We start from the raw sequence: 19,042 nt of genomic DNA, 5'->3' as shown, positions 1-19,042 counted from the left end.
CGCCTGGGATTCACCGGCAAACCGGTGAGACATGTGTGTGACAAAACCCAGCTTCCAGCGTCTCATAAGCAGCTGCACAACCCCCTTCCATCTGTGGGTGAGAGCAAGGAGAGACCTTTGCTCTCTGGGCTTCCATTGCCAGCAATCGGCAAGAAGAAAACCCTGCCTTCCTTCTCGGGACCTCTCTTGGCCTCTCAGTGTTTTTGCCCTGACCTCTGAGACAACAGAAGCTGATGCATCCATGAGTCAGCCTGAGCAACAGGTAAGTAATGCCACCCCTGATGGCGTGTCAGGCACAGCGGCAGTGGAGGTCCCTAGGCAAACTATTTTATACGGGAAAGATTGGTCCATGGGATCTGCTTCTGGGAAAGCCAAATGCACACAGGAGAACACGGCCTGACAAAGTGGGGCTGGCAGGGGGTTGTGAAGGGCAGTTGCCGTGCTCAGATTCATGCTAAGCAGTTGAGCAAATACTCAGCTGGTTCTTTGGAGAAGGAGGGCAGCTTCACGAGAGCAGGGAGGCCATTTTGAGATTCCTAAGTAGCCTGCGGCCTGTGCTGTGGCAGGAGGTTTGGCCCTGAGTTAGTGTGTGACCCGGTGGGTGGCAGTATAAACGGTCCTTTTAAGAAGGCTGTGAAAACTTTACCAGTCTGGTGCCCTCCAGATGTTTGGGACTATAATTCCCATCAGCTCCAATCTCCATAGCCATAATAGACTATAACTCCCATCAGCCTTTGCCAACATGCAGAGGCATACATAGGCTTCCTTGCACCCTTGGCAAATGGTGCCGCCCCCCACCCCTCTCTGAAAATAAATACATGACATAATTCAGTAATCACAAATGACTCAAAAACTGGGTGTTTTAACAGCACAATCCTATAAATGTCTACTCAAAAGTTAAATCCCACCAAGTTCAATGGGGCTTACTCCCAGGAAAATGGGTACACAGGACTGCACCCTAAATCTGGCAAGCCAGAGGCAGGAACTTTGGACAATACTTTGCTTGACTTCCTGTTACTTCTGGCAAGGTGCCAGCAGAAAGGCAGTAACTTGGAGGTTGCTCCCCCAGTGCACACTTTACTCGGAAACAAGCCCTGTTGAAGTGTCCTGGACCGCTGAGAGGCATCAACTGGGGAACCCCCAAGGGAAGAAGGCTCAGGTCCTGGGGAATGGTGATGGGATAACAATGAATGGTCAGAGGGAGAAGACTGGGAAGAGGCAACAGGGCTTGGTGAGAGGAAGAGTCAGTGGCAGAGAGAAGCCCAGAATCGGAGGCAGAAGCTGAAGTTGGTGACGGGAAAAAGGGAGGCCAAGAGGCAGAGATGAGTCAGGCTGGTGAAGAGTCATGGGTGTTTCCTCCTCCTGCTGTGATAAGTTCCCTCCCCACCTTGTCTCCCAGAACCAAAAGAGAGCTGAAACGAGCAGAACAGTGGCAGGCTGCACCTGGGCATAGTCTCTGGTGGCTTGGAAAAAGCTGTAGGGAGGCAGGGACTTTCAATCTCTGCAGCTGATTCACGGGGCCAGGCCTACTGGGGATGAGCTGCTATGCTTATTAGACCCGACACTTGGCCGACTCTGTGAAAATTGTGTTTTGGTTAGTAACAAGTTAACGCCGACTTTGCCGGTGCAATTTACAGCCGGCTGGTTCTTTGACGTTAAGTCAATGGCCCTTGCTTTCTGCCACAGCGGCACATGCCCCAGAAATTGGTCAAGGCGGGAAATAAACCAGGGGAAAGCAACTCGGCTGTGCTAAATGAAGAGCCTCGCCAGACATTTCTTAGCCACCACATCAGCTGAAAGTCCCTTCTGGGGGCACGCAGTGGGAGTGGAGGGTGGGACATAGTGTAGAGAGGACAGAGGGCCAGGCAGGGATGTTGTCACGGGGAGCCCCACTGCACAAACTAACCGCCAGCACTGCCAGGAAGGAGGCTCTGCAGGGCTGCTATGACGGCGTCCAGATTCCTCTGCCAAGGCGCTGAGAGAGATGCCATTTTTGTGCTCTCTGTGCCTGTGCAGTTGGCAGGGACCAAGCCCTAGGTATGCTCCAACCAGCATGGCTGTGTTGTCTGGCGGCGATGGCGGTAGTCGTTCAAACCAAGCTGGGAGGCACCACATGGGGGGGTGTTTGAGCAAGTGTTTTCCTCACTCAAAATTGAACGAAACAATGCCATTTTTCAGAAAGACTTAGCAGTACAGCCCCCCTCCATGTCTACTCAAAAGCAAAACCCCTCAGAGTTCAGTGAAACGTTCTCCCAGTTATCTGCTGCGAGTTATCTGCAGCAACCCCTAATTTTTGTGCTATGAAATGAATTAAAGACAAACCCCTAAGTGGCCATAGAGGAAGCTCCCTGCTGGATTTGTGCACGAGTCCCTGGCTGTGGCCTTGCCATGAACCTCATGGCTCTCTATAATCAGATGGTTTAGCCACTGCTGCTGCAGAAACATGCCCCGGAATAGTCTCTGACATGGAAGCAGGGCAGATGGTCTCCCAAGGACAGGTGTCTACTTTATGAACCAGTGGATTCAAGTCACAAGAAAGGAGATTTCAACTAAACTTCAAGAAGAACTTTCTGACGGTAAGAGCTGTTTAACGGTGGTGGATTCTCCTTCCTTGGAAGTTTTTAAGCAGAAGTTGTATGACCATTTGTCATGTATCATTTAGTTGAGATTCCTGCTTTGCAGGGGGGTTCCAACTCTACCATTCTATGATTTCACCTTTTTGTAAATAGCCCCTTTTCCACTGGAATATTTCCAGAATGAGGAATGGCCACACAGACACTTAACTTTTCTGGTGTGAAAAAAAAATTAAGTGTATGTCCAAGTTCAATTCTGGGAGCTACTAGTATTGTGGGGCATACTTGAGCTGTCACCAATTAAGGTATCGTTTGCCTGGCTGGCACCTGTTCAATCCATGCCACCTTTGAGCTGCTGAGAGGGGAGAGTTGGTTATCGAACACTAAAAGGCAGAAGGGGCTGAGAAATGGTAAGTTGATTTGGTGGAGAAAGTGATAAATCCCTTCCCTTCTTCACCAACCTGGACTTTAACACCTACCCCCAAGCTCTGCTAACTTCCAGACTGGATTACTGCAATGCTGTCTACGTGGGGCTACCCTTGAAGACGATTTGGAAACTTCACTTAGTCAAAAGGCAGCAGTCAGATTACTGGCTGGGGTAATCCATTTAGATCTCCCGCATTTTAAAACAGCTGCACTGGTTGCCAGCTCGCTTCTGGACCCAAAATCAAGGTGCTGATGTTGGTGTTTAAAGCCCGAAATAACTCAAATACCACAGTCTTCCCTAGAGACCATCGGGTTCTGAGATCAGTAGGGCAGTCCCTCTTGGTAGTTCCTCTGCCCTCAGGGACTTGGGGTGGCGGTGGTCTGAGAGAGGGCCTTCTCTGTGGTGGCCCCTAAACTGGAGAAGTCCCTCCCCACAGAAGTGCATCTTGCACCTTCATTGTGCAGCTTTTAGAGGATCCTGAAGATGCACCTCTTTACTCTGGCTTTTGACGTGAGGTGTATATTTTTAGGACCCAACTTATAGTTATGGTTGCAAGTTGTTTGAAATTGCTTTTAATGTTGTGTTTTAATGCCGTAAACCACCCTGGGACCTTAGGGTGAAGGGCAGGTTGTCAATCAATCAATCATCATCACCATCAGGCTGTGCCGGCTGGGGATGATGGCAGTTGTCGTCCATGCTTTCTGGCATACACAATCCACTAGGCATCATTGAGAGACAGACACACTCACAGTGCGAAAATGCCTACTGCCTCGTTCCACGCAGAGATACCATTTACTCTAGCGTATTTTGTGGCAGGCAAAAGACAGCTTTCCGTCAAAGCAGAGCCAAGACAGTCTCGTCTAACGGTCTGGGAATGAGAACCGACCCCTGAAGCTGGCACAGCGGTGCCCCTCCCATCTTGCCCTTTTGTACGAACCCATCAAACAGGAGCCACCCCAAAATAATCTAAACGGGACACCTGGAATGAAGGTTGCAGGCAGCCAGGGCAGCAGCCTGGAGGAAAGAAAAGGGGGGAAACACGTAGATAATGGAATAGTACAAAGATAGCCCACCCCCCCGTCCGCTGCGGGTTGAGACGGGCTGTCTGCAGATCAGCTCTCGGTTCCAAGCTGGAGGGCAGGATAGACTGGGCAGTTTTCAATGGCAAGATGGGTCCAGCTTTCCAGAGCAGAAACACAGACCAAGCAGGAAAGCAGAAGCAGTAGATCTCTGCTCAGTAGCACTCCCAGAGTCTTCCTGGCTGAATCAGACGAGGGCTCCTTTCTGCCAAAACACTGGAGAGTGGTGGGTGGGCTGGGGGTGGTGGTCAAAGGGAAGGGTCTCCTCCAAGTTAGGCCTCTCCGCATCACCTCTTGGCTTCGTCCTCGCCTGCCATTTCCTCCAATCCCTGAGAGGGCTGAGTGCTGGGCTGCACAGCCTGGACTGTCTCTTCCAGGCTGCCGCTTGGGAAAACCACGTAGCGGGCACAGACCGAGTGTGCCGTGGGCTCCCGTAGGTTCTCTTTGCTGTGCCAGATGCCGTAACCAAAATAAACCAGCAAACCTGTAGACGAACGCACAAAGAGACAGATCAGCAGCCTCAACCCCCAAACCCAGCACCAGAGCCCAGAATGGTGGCATACATTAAGACCAACCTTCCCCAACCTGGTGCCCTCCTTGGGTGGTTTGGATTACAACTCCCCATCAGCCCCAGCCAGCTGGCACAGACTTTCATTGGTCCCCCTTGTTTCCTGGCAGATGGGAAAAGGGCAGACTCTGCTTTTCCTACATGCAGGCTTTTGGTGAAATATGATGGGCTGCTTTAGGTAAAGGTAAAGGGACCCCTGACCATTAGGTCCAGTCGTGACCAACTCTGGGGTTGCGGCGCTCATCTCGCTTTATTGGCCGAGGGAGCCGGCGCACAGCCTCTGGGTCATGTGGCCAGCATGACTAAGCCACTTCTGGCGAACCAGAGCAGCGCACAGAAATGCCGTTTACCTTCCCACCAGAGTGGTACCTATTTATCTACTTGCATTTTGACGTGCTTTCATACTGCTAGGTTGGCAGGAGCAGGGACCGAGCAACGGGAGCTCACCCCATCATGGGGATTCGAACCGCCAACCTTCTGATCGGCAAGTCCTAGGCTCTGTGGTTTAACCCACAGCGCCACCCACGTCCCTTGATCGGCTGCTTTATATGTTACTAATTTCCGATTTGTTCTCAGTTAATGATTATCTTGCTGATGTTGATTTCCTTGTAGAGTTGTGTGATTTTCAATACCTTGCAGAGAAATTGTTATTCTACTGTTTCGTTTTTGACTTTTTGCACTTTGTATTTCTGTAGGGAGAAAGGAGTCTAACAAATTTGATAACTGCTAATTCAAATAACATCTGAAGGGCACCACTTTGGCTAACCCCCAGTTGCAATGCTTAGATCCAGCTCCACCTGCCATTATACATATGTCAAGGACCGCCTATCTCCAGATGAACCAACCCGGACTCTATGATTATCATCTGAGGCCCTTCTTCATGTGCTCCTTCATTACATATTTTTAGGTGCCAGGCAAAAACATTCCTCTTCTCCCAGGCCTTTGGCTAGTTAAACAATCTATGGCCTTTTAAACTGTGTGTGTGGATTATGGTTTTTTTTAATTACTATAACTCCCATTAGCCGTAGCATGATACAACTGCTGGCTGAGGGTGAGAATTGCAGTCCAAACCGTCTGGAGGGCCCCAGGTTGGGAAGACTGCTTTAGACATTAGGGGTGGGCAAATCTCTCAAATCTGATTTCTCCTTTTCCCAGCCTTAAGTTCAGTAGTTCCCCACCTTCCCATAGCAGTCTGCAATTTATTTATTTTTTAAGTCCTCATGAACATTCATCAGCATTTGGGTTTGAATTTCTTCGTATGCACAAACGTTCTCAAAGCCATTTCCCCCAATGGAATGGATTTTTGTCTGCTATCCTCTTTAATTACAGGGGTACCAAGTAGAGGGGGGGAACCCCCACAAATTTCCAATGAAAAGGTCTGGGTCCCCAAAGTTGATGGGCATTGCCATTCAAATGGTGTGTGTGCGCCATGTCATGTGATCAATTATGTGGTGTAGGGCTTACCTGCCCCCCAATATTTTATTCAAGTTGGTGTTAGGATATAGTTCCGTTCCACCTTAAAAGGGTACAGGCAGGACTGTTGTGTGTCACATGCCTGTTTACTTCCAGCGCTTGCTGGGAACTTCGGTTTGTATATAGCTTTTGTATTGCTGCTGTTTTGCTGGAGACGAAGGGAAGCAGACATGTTTTTTCCTTTGTTCCTGCTGCTGAATAAAATGCTGTAATATATTGCTTACACATGGCTCTGTCAGCCTTTTCTGGTATGAGAAGATTTACACACCAGAGTGTGCACGGGTCTCTAAATATATCTGAGACTTGTGTCGCTGATTGATGCCATTCCAAGGGAGACTGGTGATCGTCTGACTGCCTGATGCCCCAGGCAGTATCCCAACAGTTGGCACCCCTGATTACAGTAATTATATTCATTTTTAGGCACGTTTCACCCCAATATATGCACTTTCCTTCCACATTACTTCTCCCGATTTCTCTCCTCGCTCTTGGGTGTGCACCCGATCCCCAAACTCACCCACGAGCAGCCACACAGAAAACCGGATCCAGGTCATGTAGTTGAGTTTCAGCATGAGGTAGACATTGATGAAAATGCTCAGTGCTGGAGTCAGTGGTACCAGAGGGAGCTGAAGAAAAAGAAGACCCAGGGAATTGAGAGCAGGAAAATGGGAGGATGCACTTAGTGGTCTTTTCCAGCAGGGCTGATTGAAAAAACATGGGGTGGGACAAATGCCCTTACATGGGCGGATTAACCTTTTCTTAAGACTCTTTGCACCCCTTGTTCTCTGAATGTCCATTGATAACGGGTGGCCAGTGGTATAGCACGGTTTGTTGGTGCCTGAGGTGGGATGAAAAGGAATTTGAAAACATCCCTGTTTATCCAGCTGTTGGGGGCTGAAGAATACTGTTCCTGGCAATCCTAAGATTTTTGGAAGGGAAGAATGTATTTAACTACTATTAGATGTTTTAAATTGCCTTTGTTTTTAGAACATTTTAACTGTTCTTGTTTTTAATCTGTGTAACTGATCGCTTCCCTGGGGCTCCTTTCAGAGAAAGGACAGGGTGTAAATTTAATTACGGTATTATTGTTGTTAATAATAATAATAATAATAATAATTCCTGTCTGGAGAACTAGCATTGCAAAATTCAAAGATGTGCAAATTTTGACAGCAAGCTGTTTTTCGGTTAGTGTACAATACCATCACATCTCCCGTTTATCTAACTTGTGCGATTTCAACCATATGCAGCTGGAGGCCAGCTAATTAAGATGGAGCAAGTTAAACCTAGGCAAGGCAAGCAGCTTAAAAGCTCTTTTTTTGCACTGTACCCGCTTGGAGATAGCTGTCATCTCAAGAGTTTTTAAGCTCTCTGCTTTTCTCTCTGGGCAAGGTCCGCTCAGTGTGCCAGCTCTGGGAATATGGACAATACTGTTTTATTTGGAGGGTGGGGTTGTTTTAAATCATTGTTGAATGTTACATGTTAATTTAGATTTTTGTACATGTGGGCTGGAGTATTGTCTAGGGGCTTTTGTTGGGGAGGGTATCGTTCATTAGTGTGTATACAATAGCACTGTTAATCGTTTTGATTATTTTTATTATGTATTTTGTGCTCCGTATATTGCAACTGTGTGTTGTGAACCGCCCTGAGATCTACAGGTATAGGGCAGTATACAATTAATAATAATAATAATAATAATAATAATAATAATATAAATGCAAATGGTGTTAAATCTCTCCCCCATCTCTACCTGGAATGTCTGGGTGCTTTGCTGCTGCTGATGAACGCTGATGAGGACCACACTGAACACAAAGGCTAAGCTGAAGAGGAGGACCAGCAAGACAAAGCTCCAAGTGGGGAGGTGGAGTTGGTTCTGCCCAAATACCAGGATGGAGGATAAGCAGATTGCTGACACCATAAGGATGATCACGGCCACCGTGACCACTTCGCCGGGGTCGAAGTCTGCCAGGAAGCCTAGGTAGGGTTCAAAAAAGGCCTTCATTTGCCCCCCTTCTCGCCTGCTTTTCGACTTCTCCTTGTCCACCAGGTGGAGCTTATCTGAGAAAGACTCGTATTCCTTGGGTTCCGTGGCGCCGATGCTCTCGGTGGACGCCGGGGCAGAAGCCTCACTCCTGGCGGATGTGTTGGATGCTTCCTCCGTCTTGACCCGCTGGAAGCGCAGAATGATCACGCTGGCAGCCACAAAGGTGTAGGCCAAGAGGGTGCCGATGGACAGGAACTGGACCAAAGCCTCCAGGTCCAAGCTGAGGGCCAGGAGAGACATGAGGATGCCAAAGACCACAATGGCCACCACGGGGACCTGCGTCCGAGGGTGGACACGCGAGAAGACCTTAAAGAAGAGCCCGTCCTCTGCCATGGCGTAAACGATGCGAGGGAGAGAGAAGAGGTTGCTGAGGAGGACGGTGTTCATGGCTGGAGAGAGAGAGAGAAGAAAGGGAAAGGGTAGGTGAGCCAGAGAGATGCCAGCCACAAGGCAGGCAGTCCCTGCTAAAGCTTGCTGGAGGAGCAGGACAGCCCTGGACAGGCCCAGACAGAGGGAGGGTCCATATGGGTCACTTGGCCTGGGCCTCCAATTCCAAAGGGGGCCTCGGTCAGCATATTCACTTAAAATAATCCTTTTCCCTATGTATTTTTTAAAAGCACCATAGTGGTACCTCGGGTTACGTACGCTTCAGGTTACATACGCTTCAGGTTACAGACTCTGCTAACCCAGAAATAGTACCTCGGGTTAAGAACTTTACCTCAGGATGAGAACAGAAATTGCACGGCGGCGGCAGCAGCAGCAGCAGCAGCAGCAGGAGACCCCATTAGCTAAAGTGGTGCTTCAGGTTAAGAACAGTTTCAGGTTAAGTACAGACCTCCGGAACAAATTAAGTACTTAACCCGAGATACTACTGTATTGTATATCTATCTTTTCCATTTTGTCTTTATATGCAGATACGGTTCATGCTTTGAAATAAAATTATTTGTCAGCATAACTTTTGTGAAAATTATTTATATACTTTATTTATAAGACTTCAGTTATCCCGAGGGTAAAAAAGGGGGGCACATTATCTACCTGGCCCGGGCCTCTGCCTAGCTCTGCAAGGCTCTGCCCTGGAGGGATGGAGTAAGGAAGCCAAAACAGAGGACCCACCCCATCCCTTAATGTAGCCGGCTAGCACCTTAGACCCATAAAGGCAAAAGGCATCCATGGGTCACAGCAGCCATCATGTTAGGTCACCCAGTGAGCCAAGACAACAACAACAACAACAACAATTATTATTATTATTATTATTATTATTATCTGCTATCGTTCGAGTCTCAGGTGGCCTCAGTGGCCCACAATGCCTTCCATCAGCTTTGGCTGGTAGCCTAGCTACAGCCCTATCGGGACAGGGATAGCCTAACTACTGTTGTCTATGCTCTGGTAACCTCAAGGTTAGATTACTGCCATGCATTATATGTAGGGCTGCCTCTGAAGACGGCTCGGAAATTTCAGCTAGTGGAGAATTCAGCAGCCAAGTTGCTCACTGGAGCAAGACGGTTTGAACATATTATACCTATCCTGCTCTGACTACACTGGCTACCAATTACTTTCCGGGCCCAATTCAAAGTGCTAGTTTTGACCTATAAAGCCTTGAATGGCTCAGGACCACAATACCTCAAGGACTGCCTCTTCCCATATGAACCTACCCAGACCCTGAGGTCATCTTCTGAGGCCCTTCTTCATGTGCCTCCTTCTTGAGAGGACCAGAGGGTGGCAACACGAGAACAGGGCCTTCTCTGCAGTGGCTCCCTGTCTGCGGAATGCTCTCCCCAGGGAAGTTTGCCTGGCGCCTTCATTACACACCTTTAGGCGCCAGGCAAAAAAGTTCCTTTTTAACAAGGCCTTTGGTTGATTTGATTGACATCCTATGCCCTTTTAAAATGTGGGGGGGGGGTGTTGGGGGTGTTGTTTTTATTTTGATTATATATTTTGTAGTTTTATATTTTGATTTTGCTCTGTGAACCACCCTGAGACCACCAGGTATAGGGTGGTATATGATTTATTAAATACAGTAATAATAATAATAATATAACACCTATTTGACTGGGTTGCCCCAGCCACTCTAGGCAGCTTCCAGCAAAATATAAAAACACCATAGAATATCAAACATTAAAAACTTCCTGATACAGGACTGCCTTCAGATGTCTTCTAAAAGTTATTTATCTCCTTGATATTTGATGGGAGGGTGTGCCACAGGGCAGGCACCACTATCTAGAAGGCCCTCTGCCTGGTTCCCAGTAACCTCACTTCTCGCAGTGAGGGAACTGCCAGAAGGCCCTTGGAGTGGGACTTTGGTGTCCAGGCTGAATGATGGGGGTGGAGACGCTCCTTCTTCAGGTATACTGGGCCAGTCATTGCCTCTTACAGCTTAACTTACCTCCCGGGGTTATTGTGGGAAGAGGGAGTGGCTGTTAAACCACTCTGGGAAGTGCAGTTCTGTGAGGGGACTAAGGGGTCTCCTCAGCATTCTGAAGTTCTATGATGGAAGCTACAGTAACCTTACTCTTTGCTTTCAGCCTACTCAGATTAAAGAACTTTCCATCTGTTCAATATATGATCTCTATGACAAAGTATAGGATCATGGCAATGAAAATAACTAATGCCAGTGAACTGGAAGAAGCAAAGATCACCAGTGTCAAAGCAATGATTCTTCAACATCAACTTCGTTGGACTGGTCATGTTGTTCAGATGCCTAATTATCGTCTTCCAAAGCAATTACTCTATTCCCAACTTAAAAATGGAAAGTGTAATGCTGGTGGTTAGCAAAAGAGGTTCAAAGACTCAAATCTTTAAAAAGGTAGTATAAACACCGACAATTGGGAAACACTTGCCTGCGAGCGCTCCAATTGGAGAACAGCCTTTACCAAAGGTGTCTTGGAGTTTGAAGACACTTGAACTCAGAACGAAAGGGAGAAACGTGCTAAGAGGAAGGCACATTGGGCAAACCCTCACCATGATCGACTCCTGCTGTGTCTCCACTGTGGAAGGAAGTGTGGATCCAGAACTGGCCTCCACAGTCACTTACGGACTCACTGTTAAAACCGTGTTCATGGAAGACAATCTTACTCGGCTACGAGTGATCGCCAAAAAAGAGGTGTTCTACCAACAATTCTCAGTCCCCTTAACAAACAAGAGCTCCCAGAATGCTTTGGGGGGAAGCCATGTCCATTTAACGGGGTATGATTCTCTATGTGTGGCATGATTCTGCTGTCTCCCAGGCCAAAGCCTCCACCAGCCCTGCTCTGGACCCTTCTTAAGTGCTTTTATCTGGCTGGAATGTCTTCCAAAACGGCGTCAAACCCTTCTTGCTGGATGGAGAGAGCAGAAATCTAGCTGACAGGGGACAGTTCTGTCCATTCCTCCACCCACTTTTGCCTCCGGCCCTGCCCACCAGTGGTGTGCGGCCCCTGGAAAGTCGCACACGAGGGAATGCCGCCCTCAGGCTGAAAGACAGCTCCCTCATCCCTGGTTTAGAATGAGCCCACATCCTGGAAATGCAGCTCTGACTCACCGCAGATGGACCCGGCAGCCACGATGAAGCCAGCCCAGGAATAGCCCCTCTGGTAAAAGGCGTCGGCCAGCGCCGAGTCGGGATTCAAAGAGTGCCAGGGCACCATGAGCGTCAGCACCATGGAGACCAGGATGTAGGCTCCCGTGGCGAGGCTCAGCGAGATGGCGATGGCTCTTGGAATGGCCCTCTGCGGGTTGCGGGCCTCCTCGCTGCAGGTGGCGATGACATCGAAGCCCACAAATGCGTAAAAGCAGGTGGCCGAGCCGGCCATGATCCCTGAAATGCCGTACGGGGCGAACCCGCCTTCAGCGGCCCCCCAGTTTTGAGGCCGGGCCAGGACGAAGCCCATGATGAGGATGAAAAGGATGACCCCCATGCTGATGGCAGAGAAGACGTGGTTGAGCCAGGAGGAGACACGGGCACCAAAGGAGATGAAGGCCGTGGCCACAAGGAGGATGCCAAAGGCCAAGAAGTCTGGGTAATGGGCCAAGAAGGGGATGTGCCAACTGCCTACATGAGTCTCTGTGAAGTTCTTGATCCGGTGGTCAAAGATAGCATCCAGGTAGCCGCTCCAGGCCCTGGCCACAGCCGCTCCACCTATCATGTACTCCAGAATGACGTTCCACCCGATCAGGAAGGCCCAGATCTCGCCTACGGAGACATAGGTGAACATGTAGGCCGAGCCTGTCTTGGGCACGTGAGCGCCAAACTCAGCATAGCAGAGGGCAGCCAGCAGCGAGGCAATGCCAGCGATGATGAAGGACACAACGATGGCCGGCCCGGCCGTCTCCTTGGCCACTGTGCCCGTGAGGACGTAGAGGCCAGAGCCCACCATGGCGCCAATGCCGAGGAGCGCCAAGTCGACGGTGGTGAGGCAGCGGTTGAAGGACGTCTCCATCATGTCGTCCTCCAGGGTCTTGACCCGGTTGAGCTTCTGGCAGAAGCGGGCCAGGTCCGCCGAGCGAGGGAGGCGGGTCACCATCTTGCCGCCGAGGACGGAGGGCCGTTTCCTCCACTCGAAGGTTCGGGGGGAAGGCAGAAGCGTCTCCGACTCCTGGGCAAAAGCGAGGAAGGAAAGGGTTGTGAAATCAGAGGTGCTCATCAGGACTTAGTGCTTGACCAGCCTAGAAGCCAGCTGGGGTGGAGGTTGGAAGTTGAATGGAAGCAAAGCAAGGGCACTGTGCCTAAGTTCCTGCAGAACAGGTTTAGCTTTTTTAAATATCCTGTTTGATGGGCTAGAGTGTTCCTGTGCGGAAAGTTGTCCTTCCAAGCTGGTTGTGCGAGGCCCTGGGGGAAGGGGGAGATTGGAGAGAGAGCCCAGCACACATAGGACTTCAGTGTAGAAACTCATTTTCACTATCATAGCTTGCCTTCAGCGTGCAGGAACAAAAGCACAACAGACCCTCTGCCATTGCACACTTATACTCTTGTTAACTGCCCGATATTCTGTACAGTGGTGCCTCGGGTTAAGTACTTAATTCGTTCCGGAGGTCCGTTCTTAACCTGAAACTGTTCTTAACCTGAAGCACCACTTTAGCTAATGGGGCCTCCTGCTGCCGCCGCGCCACCAGAGCACGATTTCTGTTCTCATCCTAAAGCAAAGTTCTTAACCCAAGGTACTATTTCTGGGTTAGCGGAGTCTGTAACCTGAAGTGTATGTAACCCAAGGTACCACTGTACTGTGGAATACTTTTTTCCCTTTTCTCTTTACCTGCTCTGTAACAACCTGCACTGGCTGTTAAATTTAAATTTTTAAAGGAACTATTAGCAGTTTTTAGGAATGCACACAGCCTTGGAAGCCTTTCCAATCACGGCTTGGTATTTTGATATGAAGATGCATCTCTCTCTCTCTCACACCCTCCAAGTCATTTAAGTCCTAGAGGTTGAAGGTCCATAGCTTGGTGACAGAATCTGTGTCTTGCAAGCAGAAGGCCCCAGGTGGCAGCAATCCCTAATGGCAATATCTGCAGGTAATGCTTGGAACGTTCCCTGACTGAAACCCCGGAGAGCAGCTGCCAGTCAGAGTAAGAAACACTGTGCTAGATGGACCAATGGCCTGACTCAGCATAAGGAACGAAAAGACAGATCACAGACAGAACCCAATAAAAAGGGATAACAATATAAGCAAGTACATGAGAAGTCAAGGCCATTGTGTAAATGGCAGAGCAATTCTCCAAACAATAAAGAACACTCATTGTTTTGTACTTCTTCAAATGTCAATTGCAGAAAGTGCATGGGTGGTGGATATTAACCCTTTACTGCCTCCATTTTTGTTCCTGGATTTTTTTTTCTTCCTTTCAAGGGAACAGCATCGGATTGAATTTCTGTTTTGCGCTTCTGTGCATCTGAGCATAAACAGGAAGGTTATAACTCTCAATGCACTGTGGTCCAAAATGGAAGAATTCTCCATGCATAGATGAGGGGCAGCAAATGTATTTAAAAGGCTATAATCCAGTGGCAGAGCATCTGCTATGCATGCAAGTTCAGTCGCCCATGGCATCTCTGGGTAGGACTGGGAGAGAAACTTCCCTAAGGCTGCTGCCAGCCCATGCAGACATCACCAAGCTAGGTGGGCCCACGGTTCTGACTCAGTAGAAGACTGCTTCCTATATTCCTGTGAAGCTTGCAGAATAGCGCGGACACAACCGTACACACTTAACACTTTTGTTGTTGTTTTTTCCAAAAGACTGACACAAAAGGCAAGGTTGTCACCCAAAGAAAGCTGTTGACCTGGGATAGGGGCCAGAAGATTGGAGACTGCCCCTTGGTAACTGGGGACCAGTTTGCCTGAAGAAGGAAAACTCTTTCCCGAGGGAAGAATCCTCAGTAATTATTGTGGGTTATTTAAAATGCAGTAAAACCATTCATGTTCTGCTAGATAGGCACATGATAAGGAGCCAAAGCTGACAGTGCTTTCATGTAAGTTTGCTGGAGAGAACTCTGCGAGAGACACTTCCACAGTGCCCTGACAGGGGGTGGGCATTTCTATATATTTGATGTGGGTGGCGCTGTGGTCTAAACCACAGAGCCTAGTGCTTGCTGAGAAGGTTGGCGGTTCGAATCCCCGCGACGGGGTGAGCTCTTGTTGCTCGGTCCCAGCTCCTGCCAACCTAGCAGTTCGAAAGCACGTCAAAGTGCAAGTAGATAAATAGGTACCACTAGGCGGGAAGGTAAACGGCATTTCCGTGCGCTGCTCTGTTTTTGCCAGAAGTGGCTTAGTCATGCTGGCCACATGACCCGGAAATTGCAGACAAACGCCGGCTCCCTTGGCCTATAGAGCAAGATGAGTGCCGCAACCCCAGAGTCGTCCACGACTGGACCAAATGGTCAGGGGTACATTTACCTTTACCTGCCGGGGTATGTCCTCTTTTCCATTTCTTTCCATCTCTTTCCATCTTTTCCCACCATGCCAGCAATGTGAGAGCACCACATTTTGAGCTCGACTTAAGTATGCCTTTGTAACCAAATTACCATTTTAAGCCTCCTGAATCTGTTACTCTTCTGAGTGAGTAAATGTTATATTTTACATTTTACGAGACTGTCTGTGTGATTATTGTTTGAGGGATGTGGGGAGGGGGAAATACCTGGAGAGTCCAGTCTGCCTTAAAGCACTCTGGATTACTTAAACTGAAAAGCTAAATCTAGACTATCTAAGCTTCCGTTCAAGCTACAAAGGGGCAGCACTCTGCTGAAATCGCACATGTGAAGGAAGGAAGGATAATATCTAATAAATATATCCTCTCCTAGCATCTATTCCTATCTCAACAAGAATAGCAACTTGGGTGGGTGGGGCTGCAGGGATGTCAACAAAACAGGCATGAAGAAGATCGGATGCAACAGAAGGGGAATAACAACAACTCCGTGGAAAAGGGGTGAGAAGCTGACAAGAAAAAGAGAAAATATGAAATTGTGTTTTGACTGCATATGTTAAAAATGTTGAAACTGAATAATATATATATATTTTTAAAAGCAGGCATGTGGGTATTATGTGCTGGGGTGTGTGTCATTTAGGGAATCACAGAAATAGAGTTGGAAGGGACCCGTAATGGTCATCTAGTCCAACCCCCTGCAATGGATTAAGTGTTGCCACCTGCCCACCTATTAGACTACATGTGTTTATTTCTCAGGAGAAGCAAGCATATTTCTTGGATTATAAGTTCTGTGTATCTACGTGTATATTTATACACATTAAAATGCTCTTGAAATTGACTCTTTTTACAGCTGAATATTGAATCTATCTCCCCCCCACCCTATATTCTTGTATTCTGAAAACTGTGAATTCCCTCCTCCCCACTGAAAAGGTCGGCCCCTGCCTCAAATCCCCACACTTAGGCATATGTTTACAAAAACAACAGCAACAAAACAACAATAACAACAAAAACCCTCTGGGAAAATATGTCCATGGCCTTGATGGCAAAAGAGTCCAGCCCTGAGTCAAAGGTGTGTGTGTGTGTGTGTGTGTGTGTTTTACATATCCCCAAGGGACCCCTCTGACATGCAGGGTACAATCTATGTTACATTAGTTTGACCCTAGATCTAAAATGGCCCCTCTCCCCCTCCTTGCTCCTTGTCCCAAATTGGACAGGTGACGACTGGTGACCACTGGGGTTGGTAGGGCGGCAGGCAGGGAGCCCAACAGTAGGGGGCGCCAGTGACAGACAGAGTCAACTCAGGCTAGTTTCCTCGCCCCTGCCTCTTTCTGCCTGCTGAGTTCTACAAAGGCAACAGGAAAGACTAAGGAGCTGACAGGAGGTGCTGGCACTCCTTGAACTGGATGGCACTAAGAAGGCAGGCAGGTGAGAAGGCAGGCTGAGCTTTGTGGGTAAGTGCCAGTGGCGTAGCGTGGGTTGTCAGCACCCAGGGCAAGGCAAGTAATTTGCACCCCCTAACCCGTGGATTTGCGCCCCCTAACCCTAACCCCCAGATGTTGCGCCCGGTGCGGCCGGCCCCCCCTGCACCCCCCACACTACGCCACTGGTCAGGGCCCCCCTTTTGCCTTAATAAACTGGTGAGCAGCGCTTCCTTTTTAAACAGGGGCGGGGAGAGGTGCTGGATCTCAGAGCTGCCTCGAGTTTATGCCTTCCTTCCCCAGAAACCCCTGACTTTGACCCCAGTGCACAAAGGGTGTCAGCTCTTCAAGCTGACAGGACAGGAGCGGAACTCTGCACATGCTCCGATGCACCGCTTTTGCCACACCTCCCAGAAAACGGGGGCTTGTTTTGGATCACAATTTCAGGGCGCTGGACAGAAACGTCTCCGCTGGCGGTGGAAGTCAGTGGCAGAGATGGGCGTTTTGGGTAACCAACTGTGAGTATGGCAGGAGGAAGGAAAGCAAGCGGCTAAGAAGACTGATGTTGAAATTAGACACAAGTGAAGTCACACAGGAAGCCTTAGACAGAGTCAGACCATCGGTCCATCCCCTTCAGTATTCCATACACTGGTTGGCAGCAGCCCTCCAAAGTTTCAGGTAGATTCTCCCCCATCTTTACCTGGGAATTGAACCTGCAACCATCTGCATGCAAATCTGGGGCACCACCACGGAGCTCTGGCCCAGTGTTATTTTCCCCATTGAAAACAACACACACACACCCATCCAATTTGAACCACAAGATTCCCCCTTTCCATTTTTTTGCCCTTGGGACAAAATACCTGTCCCCGTCCCCGTCCCCCAAATATTAAAGACAGGAGGAGGCCGCCTCGGCTCAGCACTTGCCCCACCCTGGACAGCTCCCCGCTCTCCCGAAGGCAGAGCAGCGCCTGGGTTAGTGGAAGCACCTGTGCGGATGCTCAGCCGATCCCCAAAAAGGCACCCGGGACAGCTGCTCGCGGTTAGACACCCTGAGGCAGGTGCTGGAGGTTAGGCTCCCGGAGGCGGACGCGGGCCGATGGCGCTGCCCTACGGGAGCCTCCGCCCAGTCCCGGGCCTCCTGCTGCCTCTGCTCCTCCTTACCTGCCAGGCGGGCGGATGCAGGCGCACCTTGCGCCGGCCGGGCAGCAGGTGGGACCCTTCCCGATGGGGATCGCCCTGCAGAGCCGTCCCGGGTCGTCGTCCACCCCCCTAGTTGCTGCTCACCTGCTCCGCTCGCTGCACCCGGCGAAGGCCTTTCCTGCTCGGCGGCAGCGGCGCCGCTGCGTCACGGCCTTATTTGTTCTCCAGGAGAGGAGGGAGGGAGTTGCTTTTAATCCGCCCCCCCTCCCGCCGCCACCGGCACCAGCTGCCCAGGCGAGCCCGGATGGGACTCAAAAGGAAGGAGGTGGGAGATGCTCTGAAGCAGCCCAGGTATTGGGGAAGGGGGGTGCTCTGCTAAAGGGGGGGGGAGAGATCCTTCAGGGCGGGGCTCTCTGCAAAGGGTGCCCATCCCACTCCAGCCCCCAAACCAAGGACAAACTCCCTACCTGCGGTTGCCACTTTGCCCGGGGATTCTTGTTTGCAGAGAAAGTGGCAGAAATCCAACCGGTGCAGCTTTCTCTCGCCTGCTCCCCTGGGGAATGGCGTGGGAGGAGGTGAGGAAGCCAGACGCTGTGCTTTGGAAACAGCCTTCTTGGTTATAATCCTGAGCTCACTGCCTGGGGAGTAAGCCCCATTGAATTCACTAGGCCTTAACCTATGATTAAGGTTACCAGATTTTTTTCAATAATTCCGGGGACACTTTTCAACATCAATGGATTTTGTACGGGGACTGATTTGTAAATCCAGGGACATCTGGTAACCAAGGGTTAAGACTGCCTGAGGGAAGTGTGTGAGGTGCATGGATTTCTTTAAACATGCCCTGGCCAAATTGACTCCAGCATGGCTACTCAAGAGTAAGCCTTGCTGTGTTCAGGTAAGCCCAGAGGCTCAGCCTTCCTTTTCCCTAAAGTCATCCCCACCAATGTTTGGGAGATGGAATGGTAGATTGCCTTTCCCCCTGAGGTGGCAAGATGGCTTTTAAAGGAGCTTTTAGGGTAGCCTTTAACAACCAACCTGGTCTCCTCGATATTTGGGTGACTGCCACTGCCATCACATGGGAGTTGGAGTCCAAAATGTCTGGAGGGCAACAGGCTGGCAAAGGTCAGAACATGCTTGGCAAACTGATGCTTTTTAGCTGATCAGTGCTACGTGGTTTGCTCTGTTGTGAATTTAGTGTTTGGAAGCAAATGTACAACTTGAATTTGTATACTGGAGTAAGACCTATTTGGAGATAGTATGAGGAGTGGCTGAATAAACTTTGCATTGGTGTGGTCTCTACAATTTGATGTTTATTTTAAAATCATTTATATATGCCTATTGATTGTTGGCTAGGGAATATTTTCCTTTTGTCTGTGTAATCCCCCCCCCCATTGGACAATTTCATGGAAGTGGATCTATCAATGTAGATTAGTCTTCA

At 49.4% G+C, this 19,042-nt stretch overlaps 1 protein-coding gene across 2 annotated transcripts; it reads right to left on the bottom strand.

The window, feature by feature from the left end:
• Positions 1-3,769: 3,769 nt before the first annotated feature.
• SLC7A4 (solute carrier family 7 member 4) lies at positions 3,770-18,150 on the bottom strand. 2 transcript variants are annotated; one of them, XM_081892350.1, is made up of 5 exons: positions 18,072-18,150; positions 11,676-12,729; positions 7,865-8,547; positions 6,635-6,743; positions 3,770-4,563 (listed from the first exon to the last, which is right to left on the bottom strand). In XM_081892350.1, the coding sequence occupies exons 2-5, from the start codon at positions 12,655-12,657 to the stop codon at positions 4,367-4,369; spliced, it is 1,971 nt and encodes a 656-aa protein (XP_081748476.1). In that variant the 5' UTR covers positions 12,658-12,729; positions 18,072-18,150; the 3' UTR covers positions 3,770-4,366. The 2 variants fall into 2 exon arrangements, with proteins under 2 accessions (XP_081748476.1, XP_081748475.1); XM_081892349.1 differs by lacking the exon at positions 18,072-18,150 and having other exon boundaries at positions 11,676-12,792.
• Between the last annotated feature and the right edge of the window lie 892 nt (positions 18,151-19,042).

This window comes from Podarcis melisellensis (assembly GCF_964234715.1).
Source record: "Podarcis melisellensis genome assembly, chromosome: 16".
In the NCBI taxonomy this organism is placed as follows: domain Eukaryota; kingdom Metazoa; phylum Chordata; class Lepidosauria; order Squamata; family Lacertidae; genus Podarcis; species Podarcis melisellensis.
Note: the sequence above shows the minus strand (reverse complement) of the source record. Positions and strands in the feature narration are given on the sequence as shown.